The following is a 26245-nucleotide window of genomic DNA, read 5'->3' on the forward strand; positions in this document are numbered from 1 at the left end:
TGTACCAAGTGGACACCCCACCCTATACTCCATGTACCAAGTGGACACCCAACCCTATACTCCATCCTCCATGTACCAAGTGGACACTCCACCCTATACTCCATCCTCCATGTACCAAGTGGACACCCAACCCTATACTCCATCCTCCATGTACCAAGTGGACACTCCACCCTATACTCCATCCTCCATGTACCAAGTGGACACTCCACCCTATACTCCATCCTCCATGTACCAAGTGGACACCCCACCCTATACTCCATCCTCCATGTACCAAGTGGACACTCCACCCTATACTCCATGTACCAACAGGACACCCCACCCTATACTCCATCCTCCATGTACCAAGTGGACACTCCACCCTATACTCCATCCTCCATGTACCAAGTGGACACCCCACCCTATACTCCATCCTCCATGTACTAAGTGGACACCCCACCCTATACTCCATGTACCAAGTGGACACTCCACCCTATACTCCATCCTCCATGTACCAAGTGGACACCCAACCCTATACTCCATCCTCCATGTACCAAGTGGACACTCCACCCTATACTCCATCCTCCATGTACCAAGTGGACACTCCACCCTATACTCCATGTACCAAGTGGACACCCAACCCTATACTCCATCCTCCATGTACCAAGTGGACACCCAACCCTATACTCCATCCTCCATGTACCAAGTGGACACCCCACCCTATACTCCATCCTCCATGTACTAAGTGGACACCCCACCCTATACTCCATGTACCAAGTGGACACTCCACCCTATACTCCATCCTCCATGTACCAAGTGGACACTCCACCCTATACTCCATCCTCCATGTACCAAGTGGACACCCCACCCTATACTCCATCCTCCATGTACTAAGTGGACACCCCACCCTATACTCCATGTACCAAGTGGACACTCCACCCTATACTCCATCCTCCATGTACCAAGTGGACACCCAACCCTATACTCCATCCTCCATGTACCAAGTGGACACTCCACCCTATACTCCATCCTCCATGTACCAAGTGGACACTCCACCCTATACTCCATCCTCCATGTACCAAGTGGACACCCCACCCTATACTCCATCCTCCATGTACCAAGTGGACACCCCACCCTATACTCCATCCTCCATGTACCAAGTGGACACTCCACCCTATACTCCATGTACCAACAGGACACCCCACCCTATACTCCATCCTCCATGTACCAAGTGGACACTCCACCCTATACTCCATCCTCCATGTACCAAGTGGACACCCCACCCTATACTCCATCCTCCATGTACTAAGTGGACACCCCACCCTATACTCCATCCTCCATGTACCAAGTGGACACCCCACCCTATACTCCATGTACCAAGTGGACGCTCCACCCTATACTCCATCCTCCATGTACCAAGAGGACACCCCACCCTATACTCCATGTACCAAGTGGACACCCCACCCTATACTCCATCCTCCATGTACCAAGTGGACACTCCACCCTATACTCCATCCTCCATGTACCAAGTGGACACCCCACCCTATACTCCATCCTCCATGTACCAAGTGGACACCCAACCCTATACTCCATCCTCCATGTACCAAGTGGACACCCAACCCTATACTCCATTCTCCATGTACCAAGTGGACACCCCACCCTATACTCCATCCTCCATGTACCAAGTGGAAACGCCACCCTATACTCCATGTACCAAGTGGACACCCAACCCTATACTCCATCCTCCATGTACTAAGTGGACACCCCACCCTATACTCCATCCTCCATGTACCAAGTGGAAACGCCACCCTATACTCCATCCTCCATGTACCAAGTGGACACTCCACCCTATACTCCATCCTCCATGTACCAAGTGGACACCCCACCCTATACTCCATCCTCCATGTACCAAGTGGACACTCCACCCTATACTCCATCCTCCATGTACCAAGTGGACACCCCACCCTATACTCCATCCTCCATGTACTAAGTGGACACCCCACCCTATACTCCATCCTCCATGTACCAAGTGGACACCCCACCCTATACTCCATCCTCCATGTACTAAGTGGACACCCCACCCTATACTCCATCCTCCATGTACCAAGTGGACACTCCACCCTATACTCCATCCTCCATGTACCAAGTGGACACCCAACCCTATACTCCATCCTCCATGTACCAAGTGGAAACGCCACCCTATACTCCATCCTCCATGTACCAAGTGGACACTCCACCCTATACTCCATCCTCCATGTACCAAGTGGACACCCCACCCTATACTCCATCCTCCATGTACCAAGTGGACACTCCACCCTATACTCCATCCTCCATGTACCAAGTGGACACCCCACCCTATACTCCATCCTCCATGTACTAAGTGGACACCCCACCCTATACTCCATCCTCCATGTACCAAGTGGACACCCCACCCTATACTCCATCCTCCATGTACTAAGTGGACACCCCACCCTATACTCCATCCTCCATGTACCAAGTGGACACTCCACCCTATACTCCATCCTCCATGTACCAAGTGGACACCCAACCCTATACTCCATCCTCCATGTACTAAGTGGACACCCAACCCTATACTCCATTCTCCATGTACTAAGTGGACACCCCACCCTATACTCCATCCTCCATGTACCAAGTGGACACCCAACCCTATACTCCATTCTCCATGTACTAAGTGGACACCCCACCCTATACTCCATCCTCCATGTACCAAGTGGACACCCAACCCTATACTCCATTCTCCATGTACCAAGTGGACACCCCACCCTATACTCCATCCTCCATGTACTAAGTGGACACCCCACCCTATACTCCATCCTCCATGTACTAAGTGGACACCCCACCCTATACTCCATGTACCAAGTGGACACCCCACCCTATACTCCATCCTCCATGTACCAAGTGGACACCCAACCCTATACTCCATTCTCCATGTACTAAGTGGACACCCCACCCTATACTCCATCCTCCATGTACCAAGTGGACACCCCACCCTATACTCCATCCTCCATGTACCAAGTGGACACCCCACCCTATACTCCATGTACCAAGTGGACACTCCACCCTATACTCCATCCTCCATGTACCAAGTGGACACCCCACCCTATACTCCATCCTCCATGTACCAAGTGGACACCCCACCCTATACTCCATCCTCCATGTACCAAGTGGACACCCCACCCTATACTCCATCCTCCATGTACCAAGTGGACACCCCACCCTATACTCCATGTACCAAGTGGAAACGCCACCCTATACTCCATCCTCCATGTACCAAGTGGACACCCAACCCTATACTCCATTCTCCAAGTAACCAAGTGGACACCCCACCCTATACTCCATCCTCCATGTACCAAGTGGACACCCCACCCTATACTCCATCCTCCATGTACCAAGTGGACACTCCACCCTATACTCCATCCTCCATGTACCAAGTGGACACCCCACCCTATACTCCATCCTCCATGTACCAAGTGGACACCCCACCCTATACTCCATCCTCCATGTACCAAGTGGACACTCCACCCTATACTCCATCCTCCATGTACCAAGTGGACACCCCACCCTATACTCCATCCTACATGTACCAAGTGGACACCCCACCCTATACTCCATGTACCAAGTGGACACCCCACCCTATACTCCATCCTCCATGTACCAAGTGGACACCCCACCCTATACTCCATCCTCCATGTACCAAGTGGACACCCCACCCTATACTCCATGTACCAAGTGGACACCCCACCCTATACTCCATGTACCAAGTGGACACTCCACCCTATACTCCATCCTCCATGTACCAAGTGGACACTCCACCCTATACTCCATCCTCCATGTACCAAGTGGACACCCCACCCTATACTCCATCCTCCATGTACCAAGTGGACACCCAACCCTATACTCCATCCTCCATGTACCAAGTGGACACTCCACCCTATACTCCATCCTCCATGTACCAAGTGGACACCCCACCCTATACTCCATGTACTAAGTGGACACCCCACCCTATACTCCATGTACCAAGTGGACACCCAACCCTATACTCCATCCTCCATGTACCAAGTGGACACCCCACCCTATACTCCATCCTCCATGTACCAAGTGGACACCCAACCCTATACTCCATCCTCCATGTACCAAGTGGACACCCCACCCTATACTCCATGTACTAAGTGGACACCCCACCCTATACTCCATGTACCAAGTGGACACCCAATCCTATACTCCATCCTCCATGTACCAAGTGGACACCCAACCCTATACTCCATCCTCCATGTACCAAGTGGACACCCCACCCTATACTCCATCCTCCATGTACCAAGTGGACACCCCACCCTATACTCCATCCTCCATGTACTAAGTGGACACCCCACCCTATACTCCATGTACCAAGTGGACACCCCACCCTATACTCCATCCTCCATGTACCAAGTGGACACCCCACCCTATACTCCATCCTCCATGTACCAAGTGGACACCCCACCCTATACTCCATCCTCCATGTACCAAGTGGACACCCCACCCTATACTCCATGTACCAAGTGGACACCCCACCCTATACTCCATGTACTAAGTGGACACCCCACCCTATACTCCATGTACTAAGTGGACACCCCACCCTATACTCCATCCTCCATGTACAAAGTGGACACCCCACCCTATACTCCATCCTCCATGTACCAAGTGGACACCCCATCCTATACTCCATGTACCAAGTGGACACCCCACCCTATACTCCATGTACTAAGTGGACACCCCACCCTATACTCCATCCTCCATGTACCAAGTGGACACCCCACCCTATACTCCATGTACCAAGTGGACACCCCACCCTATACTCCATGTACTAAGTGGACACCCCACCCTATACTCCATCCTCCATGTACAAAGTGGACACCCCACCCTATACTCCATCCTCCATGTACCAAGTGGACACCCCACCCTATACTCCATCCTCCATGTACCAAGTGGACACCCCACCCTATACTCCATGTACCAAGTGGACACCCAACCCTATACTCCATCCTCCATGTACCAAGTGGACACCCCACCCTATACTCCATGTACTAAGTGGACACCCAACCCTATACTCCATCCTCCATGTACAAAGTGGACACCCCACCCTATACTCCATCCTCCATGTACAAAGTGGACACCCCACCCTATACTCCATCCTCCATGTACAAAGTGGACACCCCACCCTATACTCCATGTACCAAGTGGACACCCCACCCTATACTCCATCCTCCATGTACTAAGTGGACACCCCACCCTATACTCCATCCTCCATGTACCAAGTGGACACCCCACCCTATACTCCATCCTCCATGTACCAAGTGGACACCCCACCCTATACTCCATGTACCAAGTGGACACCCAACCCTATACTCCATCCTCCATGTACCAAGTGGACACCCCACCCTATACTCCATGTACTAAGTGGACACCCAACCCTATACTCCATCCTCCATGTACAAAGTGGACACCCCACCCTATACTCCATGTACAAAGTGGACACCCAACCCTATACTCCATCCTCCATGTACCAAGTGGACACCCCACCCTATACTCCATCCTCCATGTACCAAGTGGAAACGCCACCCTATACTCCATGTACTAAGTGGACACCCAACCCTATACTCCATCCTCCATGTACCAAGTGGACACCCAACCCTATACTCCATCCTCCATGTACCAAGTGGACACCCCACCCTATACTCCATCCTCCATGTACCAAGTGGACACCCAACCCTATACTCCATCCTCCATGTACAAAGTGGACACCCAACCCTATACTCCATCCTCCATGTACCAAGTGGACACCCCACCCTATACTCCATCCTCCATGTACCAAGTGGACACCCAACCCTATACTCCATCCTCCATGTACCAAGTGGACACCCCACCCTATACTCCATCCTCCATGTACCAAGTGGACACCCCACCCTATACTCCATCCTCCATGTACCAAGTGGAAACGCCACCCTATACTCCATCCTCCATGTACCAAGTGGACACTCCACCCTATACTCCATCCTCCATGTACTAAGTGGACACCCCACCCTATACTCCATGTACCAAGTGGACACCCCACCCTATACTCCATCCTCCATGTACCAACAGGACACCCAACCCTATACTCCATCCTCCATGTACCAAGTGGACACCCCACCCTATACTCCATCCTCCATGTACTAAGTGGACACCCCACCCTATACTCCATGTACCAAGTGGACACCCCACCCTATACTCCATCCTCCATGTACCAAGTGGACACCCAACCCTATACTCCATTCTCCATGTACTAAGTGGACACCCCACCCTATACTCCATCCTCCATGTACCAAGTGGACACCCCACCCTATACTCCATCCTCCATGTACCAAGTGGACACCCCACCCTATACTCCATCCTCCATGTACTAAGTGGACACCCCACCCTATACTCCATGTACCAAGTGGACACCCCACCCTATACTCCATGTACCAAGTGGACACCCCACCCTATACTCCATGTACCAAGTGGACACCCAACCCTATACTCCATTCTCCATGTACTAAGTGGACACCCCACCCTATACTCCATCCTCCATGTACCAAGTGGACACCCCACCCTATACTCCATCCTCCATGTACCAAGTGGACACCCCACCCTATACTCCATCCTCCATGTACCAAGTGGACACCCCACCCTATACTCCATCCTCCATGTACCAAGTGGACACCCCACCCTATACTCCATCCTCCATGTACCAAGTGGACACCCAACCCTATACTCCATTCTCCAAGTAACCAAGTGGACACCCCACCCTATACTCCATCCTCCATGTACCAAGTGGAAACGCCACCCTATACTCCATCCTCCATGTACCAAGTGGACACTCCACCCTATACTCCATGTACCAAGTGGACACTCCACCCTATACTCCATCCTCCATGTACCAAGTGGAAACGCCACCCTATACTCCATCCTCCATGTACCAAGTGGAAACGCCACCCTATACTCCATGTACCAAGTGGACACCCCACCCTATACTCCATCCTCCATGTACCAAGTGGAAACGCCACCCTATACTCCATCCTCCATGTACCAAGTGGACACTCCACCCTATACTCCATGTACCAAGTGGACACTCCACCCTATACTCCATCCTCCATGTACCAAGTGGACACCCCACCCTATACTCCATCCTCCATGTACCAAGTGGAAACGCCACCCTATACTCCATCCTCCATGTACCAAGTGGAAACGCCACCCTATACTCCATCCTCCATGTACCAAGTGGACACTCCACCCTATACTCCATGTACCAAGTGGACACCCCACCCTATACTCCATCCTCCATGTACCAAGTGGACACCCAACCCTATACTCCATCCTCCATGTACCAAGTGGACACCCCACCCTATACTCCATCCTCCATGTACCAAGTGGACACCCAACCCTATACTCCATCCTCCATGTACCAAGTGGACACCCCACCCTATACTCCATGTACCAAGTGGACACCCAACCCTATACTCCATGTACCAAGTGGACACCCCACCCTATACTCCATCCTCCATGTACCAAGTGGACACTCCACCCTATACTCCATCCTCCATGTACCAAGTGGAAACGCCACCCTATACTCCATGTACCAAGTGGACACCCAACCCTATACTCCATGTACCAAGTGGACACCCCACCCTATACTCCATCCTCCATGTACCAAGTGGACACCCAACCCTATACTCCATCCTCCATGTACAAAGTGGACACCCCACCCTATACTCCATCCTCCATGTACCAAGTGGACACCCCACCCTATACTCCATCCTCCATGTACCAAGTGGACACCCAACCCTATACTCCATCCTCCATGTACTAAGTGGACACCCCACCCTATACTCCATCCTCCATGTACCAAGTGGACACCCCACCCTATACTCCATCCTCCATGTACCAAGTGGACACCCAACCCTATACTCCATCCTCCATGTACCAAGTGGACACCCCACCCTATACTCCATCCTCCATGTACCAAGTGGACACCCCACCCTATACTCCATCCTCCATGTACCAAGTGGACACTCCACCCTATACTCCATCCTCCATGTACCAAGTGGACACCCCACCCTATACTCCATGTACCAAGTGGACACCCAACCCTATACTCCATGTACCAAGTGGACACCCCACCCTATACTCCATCCTCCATGTACCAAGTGGACGCTCCACCCTATACTCCATCCTCCATCACCAAAATCCAACATGTGACTATTTGCTTACCTTGTTTTTCTCAGTCCTCAGAAGTCGACACTGTTCTTTCACATATTCACAAAAGTTGTTCAGCTCTCGCTTAGAACTTGGCTGAAGAAGAATATAACATTAATTTCTTGAAAAGGACAAGGGTGCCTTCCATAAAACTAAACTTGCCTAAAAGTTTAGTTTTAATGATGTTAGCATAAATAATACATATGTAGGGATGTAAATGATTTTTTAAAGAACACACTGAAAGTTGTCTGGTGGACTGGTGGACCATACTGATTTATGTGTATATTGTAATGGCATGTTACACAAAATTCTCATCCCTGCATAATTATGTCAGACACGCAGTTGAACAAAGGGAGATAACTTAAGGCTTGGCAGTTATCATTGCCCTTGATAATTCGGTTGCCAATTACACCATCTGAGACTCATCCAAACTCCATGTCAAGTAAAATATGAGTCTGTCTTGCAAGCTCAGCTAATAATAGGCTTTATATCATAACAGAATCTACTAAAAATGATGCCAAATACAAAATGGACCAGCTGACAAATGTTTTGGGAAGACTAAACTTAAGTGAGTATTTACCCATTTCATTTACCCATACTTGTCAAAGTGTCAAATCAAAGTTTAATCCTCTGCTAGCTTGAATGCAGGGTTGATAAAGTGAGTGAGTGAGTTGGGTTTAACGCTGCTTTTAACATTATTCCAGTTATATCACGGCGTGTCACCCTGAAGTGATGCAGGTCTCAAGACGTTTACCACTTCGGTGAAACCCACGAGCACAGGTATGGTGCTGACAAACCTAGAAACATAATTGGGGCGAACCGGGATTCAAACCCACAGTAAGGTTGATAAAGAAGTACCAAACTGTACCCACAAGGGGAGCCACAGTGAGAAACTGTAGTTCTTTTCTAAGAAGAAAGATATGGCTCCAATTATCCTGCAGCAATCGACTTCTGTTTCTGCTTCATTTCAAACTAAACCAACTTTAAATCATAAACTAGGGAATTTGCCTACCAAGGAAAGATTTGTTGCAATGCATCAAAACAAATCCTAATTTTAGTGAGTTAGTTGTTAAATGCTGCTTTGAAAAGTATTCCAGGTACATCAGGGCATGTCCTCTTCATGTGAGTGGAAAGCCTTACGTGATGCAGGTCTTAGATGTTTACGCTCTGGCAAAAAACCCAAATCTCAGATTCAAACAAACAATCAAAGGTTTCTGGCATGCCTCAGGGATGTTACTCTGTACTGGGCCTCCCATACTTTTTAGCCCAACTGTACCACCCTGCCTTGTGAGTTGTCTCACCTTGATACTGAGTTCAGCCACCAGGTAGCGCATGTGCTCCTGCTTCACCTTGTACCCGAGGTCACCAGCCGTGGTGGAGGGCATACCAAATGCAATATCTGTAACACAAGCAGTTGTTAGGTGACCATTAATAGAGTCATGATTGGTAGTAGTATCCATACCAAATACATTTTTATGGTATCAGCAATGTTTGAAATTAAGCATGAACGTCATGAGATCCTTGCAATAGCCCTTTACAATTTTCAAAAAAAAGGTGTGCCTAGATTCAAATACTACAGTAGAAAACCTCAAGGACCGCAGGGCCCTTAAATTTCAAACACTGCACTAGATACATGAGGTCCATAAGAATCTGCTTTCATGATAGTTTTTGTGAGGAGAAAGTTTTGTTTCCCTCGTTTTCATATCAATCTGCATAACTTAAAAGTATCGTGAAGTCTACTCACAACTTTGTGTTGCATGTTCTTCATAGGTTTAGGATGCTGTTATGAGGAATCAATGTTTCATTGTTTTAATTTGTTTGTTGTTTAACGCTGCACTATCAATATTGCTGCTATATATCTGCGGTCTGTAAATAATTGAGTCTGGACATGACATGACAGTTTCAGTTGTTTTACGAGTTCTAGTCATGTTGAATAACACCATATCGTGTAACCTACAGACATGTCATGGATGCTACTATCAAAGTAACTATCGTTCACTTTGGATACAGGATAAATACAGGTCAGCCGAAATTTGTGAACGTGTTGGTATTGTTTATTATTTGTTGTTTAACAATGGCAATATTCCAACTCTATGACAGCAGTCAGGAAATGAGCATCGACCAACGCAATTGGGATACGATGACATTCTTCAACCAAGTCAGCAAGCCTGACTATCCAATCCTGTTAGTCACCTCTTACGACAAGCATAGTCGCCTTTTGCGGCAAGCATTTGTTGCGGAAGACCTGGACCTATTCTAACCCGAATCTTTACAGGTTCAATGTTTTAGACATGTAATGGCACTTAGCAGAGCAATTACCATTGTTATCCATATTTCTCAAAATAAGCAAATCAACAAAAATCTTGTAATACGATTCAGAAACATTGTATGGTCAGTATGACACAAGCATTTATGCAACAATTTCAACCCATATCTTCCAAGTTAACATCACTTGTAATATGCAGCTCAAGCTACCTAGACCACCCCATGGCCCTGACAGTGACAATCAATTTGTAAACTAAGTCCTAATGACAACCAACAGAGAGAACCCCTGCAATAGACAGCCTACCTAGACCACCCCATTGGCCCTGACAGCGACAATCAATTTGTAAACTAAGTCCTAATGACAACCAACAGAGAGAACCCCTGCAATAGACAGCCTACCTAGACCACCCCATTGGCCCTGACAGCGACAATCAATTTGTAAACTAAGTCCTAATGACAACCAACAAAGAGAACCCCTGCAATAGACAGCCTACCTAGACCACCCCATTGGCCCTGACAGCGACAATCAATTTGTAAACTAAGTCCTAATGACAACCAACAGAGAGAACCCCTGCAATAGACAGCCTACCTAGACCACCCCATTGGCCCTGACAGCGACAATCAATTTGTAAACTAAGTCCTAATAACAACCAACAGAGAGAACCCCTTTAACAGACAGCCTACCTAGACCACCCCATTGGCCCTGACAGCGACAATCAATTTGTAAACTAAGACCTAATGACAACCAACAAAGAGAACCCCTGCAATAGACAGCCTACCTAGACCACCCCATTGGCCCTGACAGCGACAATCAATTTGTAAACTAAGTCCTAATGACAACCAACAGAGAGAACCCCTTTAACAGACAGCCTACCTAGCAACTTCCACAGGCCTTGCCCCCAGCCGCGCAGAGCATCCGAGACACTGAAGAACTGAGAGCAGAACCTGTCTCGGGCTGTGATGATAAGGAGTTTCAGGGACCAGGCAGCATCCTGAAGCAGACACAAATCAGTGTGCAACAAACATGGCAGTCAGTGGAACCAACTCACAATCATTTTGCTTGTTACTGTTATCGTTTCTTTCACTAGGATCAGGTGAGGGGAGGTGAAATGGGGTTTAACGTCACGTCCAAGATTATTGCACTTATATAGCGACGTGCATGTACGTGTGTGTGTTTGTGTGGCTGCTTGTACTAGTCCGGACTGATGCCGATTTATAGTGCTAGCTCACTGAGATATCATGCCGCAGTTTAACATGAATACCCCACTCAGACACAGTATACTGACTACGAGGCGACCAGTCCTTGTTTTAGCCCCTTAATGCCGAGCGCCAGACAGGGTAACAACAAGTACCATCTTTTAACGTCTTTTGGTATGACACGGCCGGGGATCGAACCACAGACCTTCCGCTCTTTTCAGGCGGACGCTCTACCACTAGACCACGGAGGCGGACTCACTAGGATCAGACAAACCACAGAAGATTGCTAACAATGTCAAACATTTTCTCAAATTTACATCATTATGAATGTAACTCAATGTGCTCAATACATAATAAAATTTCACACAACACAGCAATAATGAATAATGTGACATCACGTATTTGTGACCAGTGTAACATGAGTTAATTTGACATGAGTACTAATGTCATAGATAGAGTTACAGCTTACTGAGAAGGAATTCACATCAACAATCTTTCAATTTTTGAATGCAAATTGGCACTAGCTCACAAGCCCAAGTCAGCTTGTCTAACATAAAAGGAATCTGAAAAGCTAGTAGGATTTCAGGCTTAATAGGGGGTGTCCTTATGGTATCACTATCTTCAATCCAACTAGCCCAGAGAAAGTGTACAGCTTCAGAGTTACTCACATTGAGCAGGGTACCTTGAGCTCTGATGGAACCCTTCTGAAGCAGCTGGGTGAGGCGCCACCTGTGAACCTGGCCAGGGAAGTGAATGCTGTCCACCTCAAACTCACTGAAATGTGTACAGAATCCATTAGTAAAGGTGCTTTTTACATTACAATTAAACCCTATGTCACAATTTTGATACTGATAATAACCAGTATCACTAAAATCAAATAACACACCAAATTAAATACCTCAATGGGGATCCTCTTCCATCAATTTCAATAATAATAGATTATAATAATATCAAAATCAAATACAGTCAAGTCTCGTTAATCTGACACTCGTTAATCCGACAATCGGCTTTATCCGACACTAATGAAGGGAACCGATTAAATCAGTGCTATTTAGACCCATTAATCTGACAGTCTCACATTCCGACTCAGACACACCTAATTTGCAACGAATTACCGAAATCACTCATTAATCAGTCTTGTTAATCCGACAGTGATCAGCGTACGCCATGGTCATCTGCCTGCGAGTACACAGCCTGTGTTTGGATGCGACACCAGTCAGCTGGTAGCTGCATATTACAATAGCTGCAGAGATAAACTTGCTGAGCAATAATTAATGAACAATTAGTGTTTGTATTGTTATCTATCGCGATACTACTTAATTTCGTTCATCCAAAATACTCATTAATCCGACATAATCATATGCAACCAACCATGTCGGATTAACAGGACTTGACTGTATATCATTATTCTGTGTCTGAGGCTCCCCAACAGCTTCCCTCCAACTACTTTCGACAACTATCACTGCTAGGACCTACAGTTGTTCCCGTGTATCCTCTACAGTATCTCACCCCTGATTCCAGATGCTGTTGAGCTGCTTCTCATTGAGTTTCTTCAGGCCTCCTGACTTGCCCTTGGCAACCTCCTCAAGCTCCTCAAATGTTGGGGCGATGAACATGTTCTTGAAGTTGATCCATCCCTGACAGCAACATATGTCAGTATCAATTGATTCATGCATATACAACTTATTCAAACGTAAGCATGAGAATATTAGGCTGCACTTACTAATATAGCATTGTACTCAGGATGTCTTATATGTCCAGTATCTGGTCACCCTCTATGCCTGCACTGCCTCCTCCAGCATCAGTCTCTATACGTGGGTCTCATTCAACAAAGTAATCTTAGTGCTACTACAGTCATAAATCTTAGTTAGAGTATGGGAATATCGATCGCTCGAGCTTTGAGGAAAGAGGCCCTGCACTGCCTACTCTGGCATTAGTCTCCACACCTGCACTGCCTACTCTAGCATCAGTCTCTACACCTGCACTGCCTACTCCAGCATCAGTCTCTACACCTGCACTGCCTACTCCAGCATCAGTCTCTACACCTGCACTGCCTACTCTAGCATCAGTCTCTACACCTGCACTGTCTACTCTAGCATCAGTCTCTACACCTGCACTGCCTACTCCAGCATCAGTCTCTACACCTGCACTGCCTACTCCAGCATCAGTCTCTACACCTGCACTGCCTACTCCAGCATCAGTCTCTACACCTGCACTGTCTACTCCAGCATCAGTCTCTACACCTGCACTGCCTACTCCAGCATCAGTCTCTACACATGCACTGCCTACTCCAGCATCAATCTCTACACCTGCACTGCCTACACCAGCATCAGTCTCTACACCTGTGCAGCCTACACCAGCATCAGTCTCCACACCTGCACTGCCTACACCAGCATCAGTCTCTACACCTGCACTGCCTATTCCAGCATCAGTCTCTACGTCTGCATTGCCTACTCTAGCAGTCTCCACACCTGCACTGCCTACTCTAGCATCAGTCTCTACGTCTGCATTGCCTCCTCTAGCAGTCTCCACACCTGCACTGCCTACTCCAGCATCAGTCTCTACACCTCCACTGCCTACTCTAGCAGTCTCCACACCTGCACTGTCTACTCTAGCATCAGTCTCTACACCTGCACTGCCTACTCCAGCATCAGTCTCTACACCTGCACTGCCTACTCTAGCATCAGTCTCTACACCTGCACTGCCTACACCAGCATCAGTCTCCACACCTGCACTGCCTTCACCAGCATCAGTCTCTACACCTGCACTGCCTACTCTAGCATCAGTCTCTACACCTGCACTGTCTACTCCAGCATCAGTCTCTACACCTGCACTGCCTACTCCAGCATCAGTCTCTACACATGCACTGCCTACTCCAGCATCAATCTCTACACCTGCACTGCCTACACCAGCATCAGTCTCTACACCTGTGCAGCCTACACCAGCATCAGTCTCCACACCTGCACTGCCTACACCAGCATCAGTCTCTACACCTGCACTGCCTACTCCAGCATCAGTCTCTACGTCTGCATTGCCTACTCTAGCAGTCTCCACACCTGCACTGCCTACTCTAGCATCAGTCTCTACGTCTGCATTGCCTCCTCTAGCAGTCTCCACACCTGCACTGCCTACTCCAGCATCAGTCTCTACACCTGCACTGCCTACTCTAGCATCAGTTTCTACACCTGCACTGCCTACTCTAGCATCAGTCTCTACACCTGCACTGCCTACTCCAGCATCAGTCTCTACACCTGCACTGCCTACTCTAGCATCAGTCTCTACACCTGCACTGCCTACACCAGCATCAGTCTCCACACCTGCACTGCCTACACCAGCATCAGTCTCTACACCTGCACTGCCTACTCCAGCATCAGTCTCTACGTCTGCATTGCCTACCTGTAGCAGTCTCCACACCTGCACTGCCTACTCCAGCATCAGTCTATACACCTCCACTGCCTACTCTAGCAGTCTCCACACCTGCACTGTCTACTCTAGCATCAGTCTCTACACCTGCACTGCCTACTCCAGCATCAGTCTCTACACCTGCACTGCCTACTCTAGCATCAGTCTCTACACCTGCACTGCCTACACCAGCATCAGTCTCCACACCTGCACTGCCTACACCAGCATCAGTCTCTACATCTGCATTGCCTACCTCTAGCAGTCTCCACACCTGCACTGCCTACTCCAGCATCAGTCTATACACCTCCACTGCCTACTCTAGCAGTCTCCACACCTGCACTGTCTACTCTAGCATCAGTCTCTACACCTGCACTGCCTACACCAGCATCAGTCTCCACACCTGCACTGCCTACACCAGCATCAGTCTCTACGTCTGCATTGCCTACCTCTAGCAGTCTCCACACCTGCATTGCCTACTCCAGCATCAGTCTATACACCTCCACTGCCTACTCTAGCAGTCTCCACACCTGCACTGTCTACTCTAGCATCAGTTTCCACACCTGCACTGCCTACTCTAGCATCAGTCTCTACACCTGCACTGCCTACTCCAGCATCAGTCTCTACACCTGCACTGCCTACTCTAGCAGTCTCCACACCTGCACTGTCTACTCTAGCATCAGTCTCTACACCTGCACTGCCTCCTCTAGCATCAGTCTCTACACCTGCACTGCCTACTCTAGCAGTCTCCACACCTGCACTGTCTACTCCAGCATCAGTCTCTACACCTGCACTGCCTACTCCAGCATCAGTCTCTACACCTGCACTGCCTACTCTAGCATCAGTCTCTACACCTGCATTGCCTACTCCAGCATCAGCCCTACACCTGCACCACCTACTCCAGCATCAGTCTCTACACCTGCACTGCCTACTCCAGCATCAGTCTCTACACCTGCACTGCCTACTCTAGCATCAGTCTCTACACCTGCATTGCCTTCTCCAGCATCAGTCTCTACACCTGCACTGCCTACTCCAGCATCAGTATCCACACCTGCACCACCTACTCCAGCATCAATCTCTACACCTACACCAGCTTGATTCCCTACAGCTACATCAGATATTTAGGTGCCTTGACTTCTCTGCTGTCTCAATGTAATGTTGTGCCTACCTTCTTCTCCGAGTCTCCATCCTCGTCCCAGCGACCAGAATCCCTGATGGAGGCGTCTGTGATGGACTCGGGCAGCACGATCGGTAACTCACGCCAATGGTACAACAACTCCTCCGCAAGCTACAGAAAGGAAGACATTCACTTCACAATCTATTGCGATGAGCAAAGCAGAAACATCTCCAACATCATGGCACTAACAATCTTTTATCACTATCACAATAAGTGCAAGTCATCAACATCTGATAACACAAAAACAGCCTACAGACAAAAAAAAAATTTCTTTCTTTCTAATGTTATGTTTATCTGTTCTGATTCTTTTATTTACATAATTAATCAAGTAAAGAATTAATGAGTGGATGCAACAACGGGCGTTACCTGCTTGATGCTGTCCATCACACCGCCCATCTCTGGCGAAACAGTGGCAGGGTCATAGTGGAAATAGAGTGGCTCTCGCTGAAAATACATACATCTCATTTCACTCAGGGCTGGTGAATAAGTCTAACAGCCAAAGTAACAACACAGTATCTTTACTCTTTTCAACCATCTATACTGCACTGTGGACAAAAACATGTTGTAATGTAAACCAATAAACAAGTAATAAAAAGCCTTATCTTGATAATCAGTGTTTGAAATTAGGTACACAAGTCAAGAGGTTCTTGTCAGGGGGTCTCTTGTTTTAAATAAGAGCAATGCTCAAGGATCTCTCGTAATTTCAAAACACTGATTATACTGATGTATCAAATATCCTGTTGATAACGATAAACTTCAAAATCAGTCTCAGCTTGCTAGAGTGAGTGAGTTTGGTTTTACGCCGCTTTCAGCAATATCAGGACAGGGGACACCATATTGTACACATGTCAGGAATAAAACCCGGGTCTCGGCGTGACGAGCAAGCACCTTAACCACTAGGCTACCCGACCGCCCCTTCAGCTTGCTCAAACTGGCTCCATCACAAAATAAATCAAACAGATATTTCTTCACAATTGTTCTTTAACAAATAAACGTTCAATTAATTGAAAGCATAAATCAATGTCACCTCATGGTTTGCATGGTCAGACACAACCACAAGACCACTATACCAAGACTAGCAACATATGGTCAGGACTAGCAGTTTCCATGACAAACTAGTCACATTGAATAGAACCAGTCCAATCATGCTGAAGGAATTACTGTGGACTAGCCACACTAGCTGGATGTCTAACATTGTGTCAACAGCATTTACACCACCGTGTCTACCTGTGAAGATCCAGGTCAGAATAGGTCTTCAGCAACCCATGCTTGCCGAAAAAAGGCAACTATGCTTGTAGTAAGAGGGGACTAATGAGATCGGTTGGTCAGGCTCTTAGTTGATGCATGTCATCGTATCCCAAATGCGTAGATCGATGCTCATGATGTCAATCACTAGATCATCTGGTCCATATTAGATTATTTACAGACCGCCGTCATATAGCTGAATGTGGCGTCAAACAACAAACAAACCACCATGCCCACATAGTTATAGTGAAAATAATCTCAAAATTTATCATGAGGAAAGGAAAACACCTTGGCTATTGTTTTACTCCAAGCAAAGACTGTCACTTGTTCCATGGGACTCTAGAAGGTCCGGGGTAGAATAGATCTTCAGCAACCCATGCTTGACGTAATAGCCGATTATGCTTGTCGTAAGAGGCCACTAACGGGATCGGACGGTCAGGCTCGCTGACCTTGTTGATGCATGTCATCATATTGTGTGGATCGATGCTCATTACATCAATCACTGGATTGTCTGGTCTAGACAACATCATATAGCTGGAATATTGCTGAGTGCAGCATTAAACAACAAACAAACCATCTTGTTCCATGTGCCCCTACAGACATCATTGGTTCACGTTGTACCACAAGGAATCAACAGTTAACTTTGACATGCTCTAGCATCGTTACCTTGGGTTCCTGTCCCCCCTCCGCTGCCATGTCTTCTGAATCCAGGCTACTCTCCATATCTGAATACAACACACAAACAACTCAGCATCAGAAAGAGCATGAATAATACTAATACAATAATGCATGAAGCGAATCAACGAGTGAAAATATTTATCATTAACATAATAAAATTTAATTTTTTAATCAACTTTACCAGTAATCAGGCAAAACATAGGGGTGACTATCAAGGCTATTTTAACTAATGCAATTGTCATGAAAGACTCATGATAGCAATGAATAAATAAAACACAAAACTGTAATCATGGTGAAACTATTGCAACAGTAATATTTCAAAACAGTGTTAAAAAATAGATATTAAAGTCCATTTTCTTTTCTGTCATAACCAGATAACCAGGGATGTTCAAATACAGTAAACTACAGTTATAAAAATCTCAATGGGACCGCTAATTACAGCTTCTTATAACCGTAGTTAGTTACAAGCATACATACAGCAGCAAACGGATGCGACCAAAAGACAGTTTGTTATATCCATCAGTACGTTATAAGCATGTCTGTTACGTATTAATATAGTTTATGGTACCAAAATTTCCGAAGGGCAGGTAAACTTGAATATTCTATTTGGCCAGTCTGATTTTCAACATGGCTCTTGAACAATTTGAGCTGTAGAAAGTAACTCCTGTTTATCACAATGCCGTGTATAAGCCAAGTTTTTTGTACCTAGAATGAGGGGGGGGGGGCATCGCTCTATACACAGTAAGAAGAGTTTTGATTATTTTTTCCCCTTACACAAAGAAACTAACGTGAGTATGCAAATTAATCTTGTAATGACACTGTCTGGTAATAAAAAGTGTTCATTCTGGACTTACATTTGTAACCTCTTTTATTATTTTTTTTCAAAATTTCATTCAATATTGATCACTATGATGAAACACAACGTTTTGGAGTATATGCCTACTCCTTCGTTTGGTGAAGGAGTAAGCATATACACCGAAACACTGTGTTTCGTCATAATAAGGAAGTTGACATCCATAAATCCTCTTCCTTATGTGTATCACTTCTAAATGCCTTTCAAAGACTTAATTTTGTTTATATTTATTTCGACGGTAGATTGCACAACTCAAAATTATTTACAGCAACAACGGTCAGATTACTGCCATTGACACCTTGAAATGACAGTTGGTGGACAGAGAATTATATATCATATGGACAATAGGCCATACACTATCCAGTAATAGAGATCAGCTGTACCAAAGTGCTGTGCTTAAGGTTATTAATATATTTCAAATATATATAGTAAAGTTGCTACTAAAATAAAATGATATTGGAATATATTATTCCTGATAAAATAATAGTTTCGAACAAATCTTCCTATCACTGTATCAAAATTCTTAAAAGTTATATTATTGGGTATTTTTTAACCGAATCACCAGCAGATTCCGAGAAAACATATGTACAGGTGATTGCTGCTTCCAGCTTCGTTTACGAGACAATAATCATGGTAATCTTAATCTCTGCATATAAAACAATGCCTAGCAAACTGGAAATAATATTTTAACGGTAAATCATCATGTCTAGTGATGTTTTACCTCAAATTTCAATTTGTATTGGCCAAGTTTAATTGTTATCACCTGTTCATTTACCTGAATTCGCTGAAGGGATGTAATCTAATTTTTTTCTGTGGAAGACAAACATGTTTTTATTTCAAATGTAGAGATTGTGTATGCGCTGGCAATGTTCTTCATTCCAAATTGCTTTATAGACAGGTCATAAAATTAGCATCGATTTTGAAGGCTTTTACATGTTGGTCGCTTCATAGACGGCAATATATACGGTAATCCTTATCATCCTAAAAAGTTACAATAATGTATACATAGGACTGCACTGACTGATGTCCATTAATTTGACTATAAGACTTGTGCCAGTTTCAAAGGCAGGATGATTGTTGCCAGAGTAGTAATCAGGCTTACATGTACAACACTCAAATCAAGTGAGTAATTGCTACATTAAATAATCCAGTTCACAGACAGTAAAAGTCACTGGCTAGTGGCCACTCAGCTAAGGACTATGTGCACATGTTCAACAGCTGCTAAACACTACGACCCTCGCGTAATAGCTCCTCCTAACATTCTTTAAGTGTTTAAGCCAGAACAAAAAAAGGGAGATAACTCTGCAAGGTGCCTCAAAGGTCATCTCGACCAGCAATGGGAGGAATCCAGTCTTTGCTATGTAGGTGGCCCTGGTGCCCTTAAGGTATTCTGCAGTAGTATATAAACCAAGGGTCCCCTAAATTGTAACTTTAGGGTAATGACAAGGTCCCAATGACTTGATGCTTAGTTTTGAATGCTGGAAATCCTAATGGGAAGTAGTTCTGCCCCTGACTAAAGATAAGATCAGATAAGATACTTTATTATCATGAAGTAAATTTGGGTTACATTGTATAAGCATAGAGAAACAAATAACAGGTTCAATTTTAAAGTCAAATACACAGACGCCAGGACCAAAGGACATCAAAGCACTAACAAGCACGAAATGAGTAAATGTCTTTAAAGGGAAGCATGTGAGGCATATAATCATAATGTAATCAAAAGTTGGGTAAACGTGGTAGATCAACACAAAAACATCACACGGTTTGATTGTTGAGCAAATAAATACCGACTGGTACGAATGATTGATGGGTTCTGTTTGTTTGCATTTTCATCTTTTCGGCATGTGCAGTCGAATGACCAGAAGGTATAAGTTCATACTCCAAAAGAATACGAGCAAACTGTCATTTAAAATTATTTCCACCTCTTTTACAATTTCCTGCTTATAACACATGCTGATGTTGTGTGAAAGAAAGCCAATTACTTTGTTACTATTCATAATATAACTGCCTTTGGGTTTGAAACAGACCAACCCCCATGCCAGCAATGGAAACTGAAAGTTAAAATACTTTAAAAGCAACGCAGAAAATACAGTGTTTGCTGGCCCTTTTTGTAAATACAATCAGCCGTGGCATTCCACAAAAGTTTGGAGTCAATAACGGTACATGGATATTTGTACTCAATGATTTCAATTTCTCCATTATCTATGAACACATAATGAAAAGTGGATCTAATTTGGACGTATTTCTTAAGAAGTAAATTATGATTTCTTTAGTTTAGACACACTTTCTTGTGCTAACTGAAATTTCAAATTCATTCAAACGATGATTTGTTGAAAAAATCAGAGCAATTTTATAGTCTCCAAATGGAAGTAAATTACTATTAAAGTTTAAACGAGTTGGAAGGAAATCAAAGACTGAGCATTTTATAGCATCTGGGCATAAATTTGAAACAAGCAGTCTCAAGTCCTGAAACACTAGCAGGGACATGACTGATCAGAATCCAGCAGACAAAAGGCTAATTTGCTGCTAAACATTTAAACCATGTCAACCATCCTTGCATAGAGTGTCAAGTAGATCCTCTACAACCATGATAACAAGTTAAAAACCTCTGGCATTTACGAGGAAGTAAATGTTTCATTACCATATACAGTGATGACAAGATACCATTATCATGATCAACATCAACACAGCAGCAGAAACTAACAGTTTTAGTCCACTAGTCCTTATACATGTTCTAATGATAACATACAGCAAAATCCTTAAAAATAGCATATTTCTTCTAGTTCTTATGATACCTTAACTAGTGGCGGTTTGGCAAGGACTACAGGACTAGTGCCAATTTCTAATACTGGTAACATGATTAACTCACTCATCTTTTCAAGAAAGAAAACTCCCCTTTTGTTCATGGCATGTCAGGTTTATTGTGAAATAGGTGTGTTATGTAGGATACCACATTAATGGGAACTATCATTTTTAACCAATGTGACACTTGTAAGAACCCGAGTACTTCCTGGAATAAGGCTCAAATTAACAACCAACAGATCAAAAGTGTTTGGCGAATGTAGATATCCTTTGAGCACAGACCTGTCAAAACAGACCAATTAAGTTGGTCAAAACGCCCCATTTTCCTTGTCAAAACAGACCAAATATTTACAGATCATGTGTTGTTATATATTATACAAAGTCTTCATAAAAAGGATTCTGAAAATATAAAATTAGCACAAAGAACCTCATTAATCATCTGTAGCATTACTAATTGCTTGAACAAAAAGTACTAGATACCAATTCTTGTTCTTGAATGTGCATCATATCAAATGTGCATTCTATAATTAAATTTTGTGGTCACATCCAGCAAAATAACAAGATTATCAGTATGTTTTCAAGTTACAAATATGATAAAGAGTTGTTGCAGTTAATTCTGGTTCACCAAATTGTAATGAAGTTCATAAGCATTCATTATGTTCACAATTTTCTTAATCATGTTAATGAAGAATTTAACACATAACATGCTGAATGAACATAATCAGTATAGTATTCCTTATGCATTTGTGATTCTAATGATATAAGTTTTATTACAAAATTCATCACATGAAGTTTGCAGTTGCCAATTGAAATTACCCTACTGTTTTGCATCATTTTTTTTAACATTTTCCCTTTCTAAGTCAAGATTACTGTTAATTTTTTTTCAAAAGTACATTAATACAAACATTATGAATGTATGTTACTATTTTTGTCTTTCTTCATGCAAGTTAATACTTTTTTGATAACAAAAAGGGGAAAAAAAATTAAAAACAGACCAAACTGAATTTCTACACAGAGTTATGGGAATTGAATTGCCGCGTGGGCAAGAGGCCACCCTAACTGATAATGTCTTATCCAGTTGAGAGTGTAAAATAAACCTTACACATGTTTATTTATCATAATATTTGCCATGTTTCAACAGACTGACCAATACGTTGATGATATACAATAGTCTACTCAATGAAAGATGACTACAAAGACTTAATTAAGAAACAAATCTTGGTCTTTTTCTGATATTTCACTGGTCTGATTCGAGCATTTTGACCATATAGGCTAGTCAGTATTGGCACAGATTCCGTTCTGACCAGTACCCCTTCAAGCTAACGAAATCCACATAATGATTTTGCATGAGACAAACGGCATGAGGACATTTGCATGTTTAACTACTGATAGGACATTTTTCTACATCCTTAAAAAATTCGGAAATAAATCTTCAGAACATTTAGATTGACGATCAGTCAATGTCCCAGACAACCAAATTATTAAACCTAACCTGCCTCATATGCTATCGATCTAGGAGGTACATGCTAACACTATTATATTCAGGCTGACACTGTGTCATACTGACACTGTTTCATTTTCAAAATAGTAAAGTTTCATGCAAACCTCAAATAAATAGATCAGTACGTTTCAGCAATTATGTTATCATGGTTGTCTTAATTTTAGTAGAAAGATCCTTGGGGAAATTGATAATCAGTTATGTAAGTGCAATTGATTGTATACCTCCCTCTAACAAAGCTTTAATAGTTCATCCAGCATGGAACATGATCACTGATGGAATTTGTAATAATTCATCATGCTGTGAACTAGCCTACCCTCACCATAAACACTACTATGCAGACAGCCATAACCAATTGTTCCCACGTTCTGCATGAAGCATGGCACACTACAGTGAATTGTTGGCATTTCAGAGTAAGACGGTGAAACCCAAGACAAATCAAGTTAGCATTACCTCAGATATGAACTTTGTTGTTATCGAAGGTGCAGCTGTCAAAATGAAGATCGTTGAGCTCTGATCATATGCACGGTAGCAAACATTCTACTCGATTGACTGCAGTTGCAATCTTCTTATTCGTTTGACATGCAGCTAGAGCTCTGATTATTACGGTACTGCCTTGCTTGGGGAATCAAATTACCCTTCCGGCGCTAATACAACTGCTCAACCTGTGCTAGTACGGTGTCTAGCAAAAAGAAAACAAATTTCATTCATCTCGGCAAGGGCGAGAATCCACGGGATGGCACGAGACAAGATTCGATAGTAATGGGAAGACAACTGTTGTTTAAAACTCCAATCGTTTCTCGTGTGTTTCACAGTTGCATCAGCCGGTAACTGGTTTACAATGATAAATCCCCGTTGTTATTATTGTCATTTGCTTTGTGCTAAATTGCTAGCTGATATTATGTAGGAGTGTTATTTTAATGAGATTAATTAGCGCAGGAACCTCATTATGATTCCATACTGTACAGTACTGTAGACCACAATCAAACATACACACAAACCAAAAATGATAATGGAATGGCAGGCTCCACGTCAGAGAAACGGATCACGCCATGGATGTTTCTAACTAAACGGACTAAGGGACTGGTCATTTATTACTGGGGAGGGGGTGCGGTGAGATTTCCTATGCCATGCATTTTTTGTAAAAAATATAACTGACATTTTTTTCTCATGACAACCCCTTGAATCTCACCGCACCCCCACAACCCCAATCTTCTCCCCTGTGACAGATGACCAATCCCTAATGACAAAACTAAAATAAAAACTGAATTTTCTTTAGTTCGATCATGTTTTGTTTGTTTGTTTGATTAGCAAAATCCTGTCTCTATGACGGCGGTCTGTCAATAATCGAGTCTGGACCAGACAATCCGATGACTAACATCATGAGCATCACTACACAATGGGGATAAGATGACATGCATCAACCATGTCAGTGAGCCTGAACACCCGATCCCCTTAGCCACCTCTTGCGTCAAGCATGGGTTGCTGAAGTCGTAATTAATACGCATCGTGCATTATAATTGTATAATAGCCTAGGTTAATTTACAGCCATGGGTTTTTTTTTATTTCCGTCCAAATTGAGCAGTTCTACATGAAATAGGGTATGTGTGTGGTTCAATCGATCTGGATGAAAAATATAATTGTTTTCAATCATTTAATTTGGAGCGGCAATGAAATCAGTCAGGCGCTATAGGTCGCCAATGCACTGGGCATTTTGTAATTAAGACCCGACCGATGTGGAATGGGGTTTAATCAGTCATGTTAATGTCGCATTCAAGATCATTGCATTTATATAGCGACGTGTTGTGAGTGTATGTGTGTATGGTGGTGCTGGTGCTGGGGAGGGTGTGTGTGTGTGTGTGTGTGGGGGGGGGGGGGGGGGGGGGGGGGGGGGGGTACTTGTACTTGTCCTGACTATAATGCCGGTTTTAGCTCACCATGCCGCAGTAGCCTAACCAATCCGAATCTGGCACAGTAGACTGACTTCAAGCCGAACAGTCCTTGATATATCTCCTCATTGCCGAGCGCCAGACGGGGTAACAACAAGTACCATCTTTCAACGTGTTTTGGTATGACGGAGATTTCACCACCGACCTTCCCATGCTTCCGCTCGCCGGAAGAGGCGACTGAAGTGTGATACGTTACGGCATGACCTCATAGTGCACATCGTGACAGAGGGGAACCAAAACATTTGAAACGTGTCGGGGTGGCATATTCGAAAGAACCCACTCATCTGTTGGTAGATGAGCAGATGGTGGAAACAAGAATAAATACATACACCCAAAATACAAGTGTCAAAACGTGTGCCACCCAGAGACCATATATCGGTATATGGTATCTATGCCACCCTAGGCAAGCGACGTAATACAAATGTGCCTTTGTTCACCCTGCAGGATTTGTGTTGTTTGTTGTTCAACTCAGCAATATTCCAGCTATATGACAGAGGTCTGTCATTAATCGAGACTGGGCCAGACAATCCAGTGATTGGCATCATGTGCATCGATCCACGCAATTGGGATGCGAAGACATGCATCAACCAAGTCAGCGAGCCTGACCACCAAATCCCGTTAGTCGCCTCGTACGACAAGCATAGTCACCTGTAACATCAGGTATGGGTTGCTGAAGACCTATTCTAACCCAGATCTTCACGGGTCCCCTGCAGGAAATATGTACCCGATATGGGATGCAAAAACCTTCTAGCGGCTGTAGGCAGCATGGGTTGTATACTTCCCAGGGAGCTGAGAATGATAACTGGAATGCATGCGGATCCGCTGATCGGTGAACAAACATAGAAACAGCATTCGAGCAGAGATGTCTGGATACGTGCGGTATATAAATGTGTAATATCATAATAAGTGCGGCACACATACATCCACTCAGG

The 26245-nt window shown here is 44.7% G+C and overlaps 1 protein-coding gene across 2 annotated transcripts in view; it reads right to left on the reverse strand.

Moving 5' to 3' along the window:
• Nucleotides 1-26245, reverse strand: part of LOC124133022 — a 228303-nt gene that overhangs the window by 201395 nt on the left and 663 nt on the right. Inside the window, exons 1-9 of one of the 2 annotated variants that reach the window (XM_046497225.2) lie at nt 23818-24099; nt 18200-18258; nt 16655-16732; nt 16280-16399; nt 13222-13349; nt 12381-12486; nt 11390-11507; nt 9552-9649; nt 8266-8346 (exon numbers count right to left, since the gene is read on the reverse strand). In XM_046497225.2, coding sequence (XP_046353181.2) covers nt 8266-8346; nt 9552-9649; nt 11390-11507; nt 12381-12486; nt 13222-13349; nt 16280-16399; nt 16655-16732; nt 18200-18256 — 786 coding nt within the window. In that variant the 5' untranslated portion in view covers nt 18257-18258; nt 23818-24099. Of the gene's footprint in view, nt 1-8265; nt 8347-9551; nt 9650-11389; nt 11508-12380; nt 12487-13221; nt 13350-16279; nt 16400-16654; nt 16733-18199; nt 18259-23817; nt 24100-26245 lie in introns of those variants that run through there. The other variant, XM_048400914.1, reaches the window with a different exon arrangement.

Source organism: Haliotis rufescens, unplaced genomic scaffold, assembly GCF_023055435.1.
Source record: "Haliotis rufescens isolate VD_foot unplaced genomic scaffold, xgHalRufe1.0.p SCAF_20, whole genome shotgun sequence".
Classification (NCBI taxonomy): domain Eukaryota; kingdom Metazoa; phylum Mollusca; class Gastropoda; order Lepetellida; family Haliotidae; genus Haliotis; species Haliotis rufescens.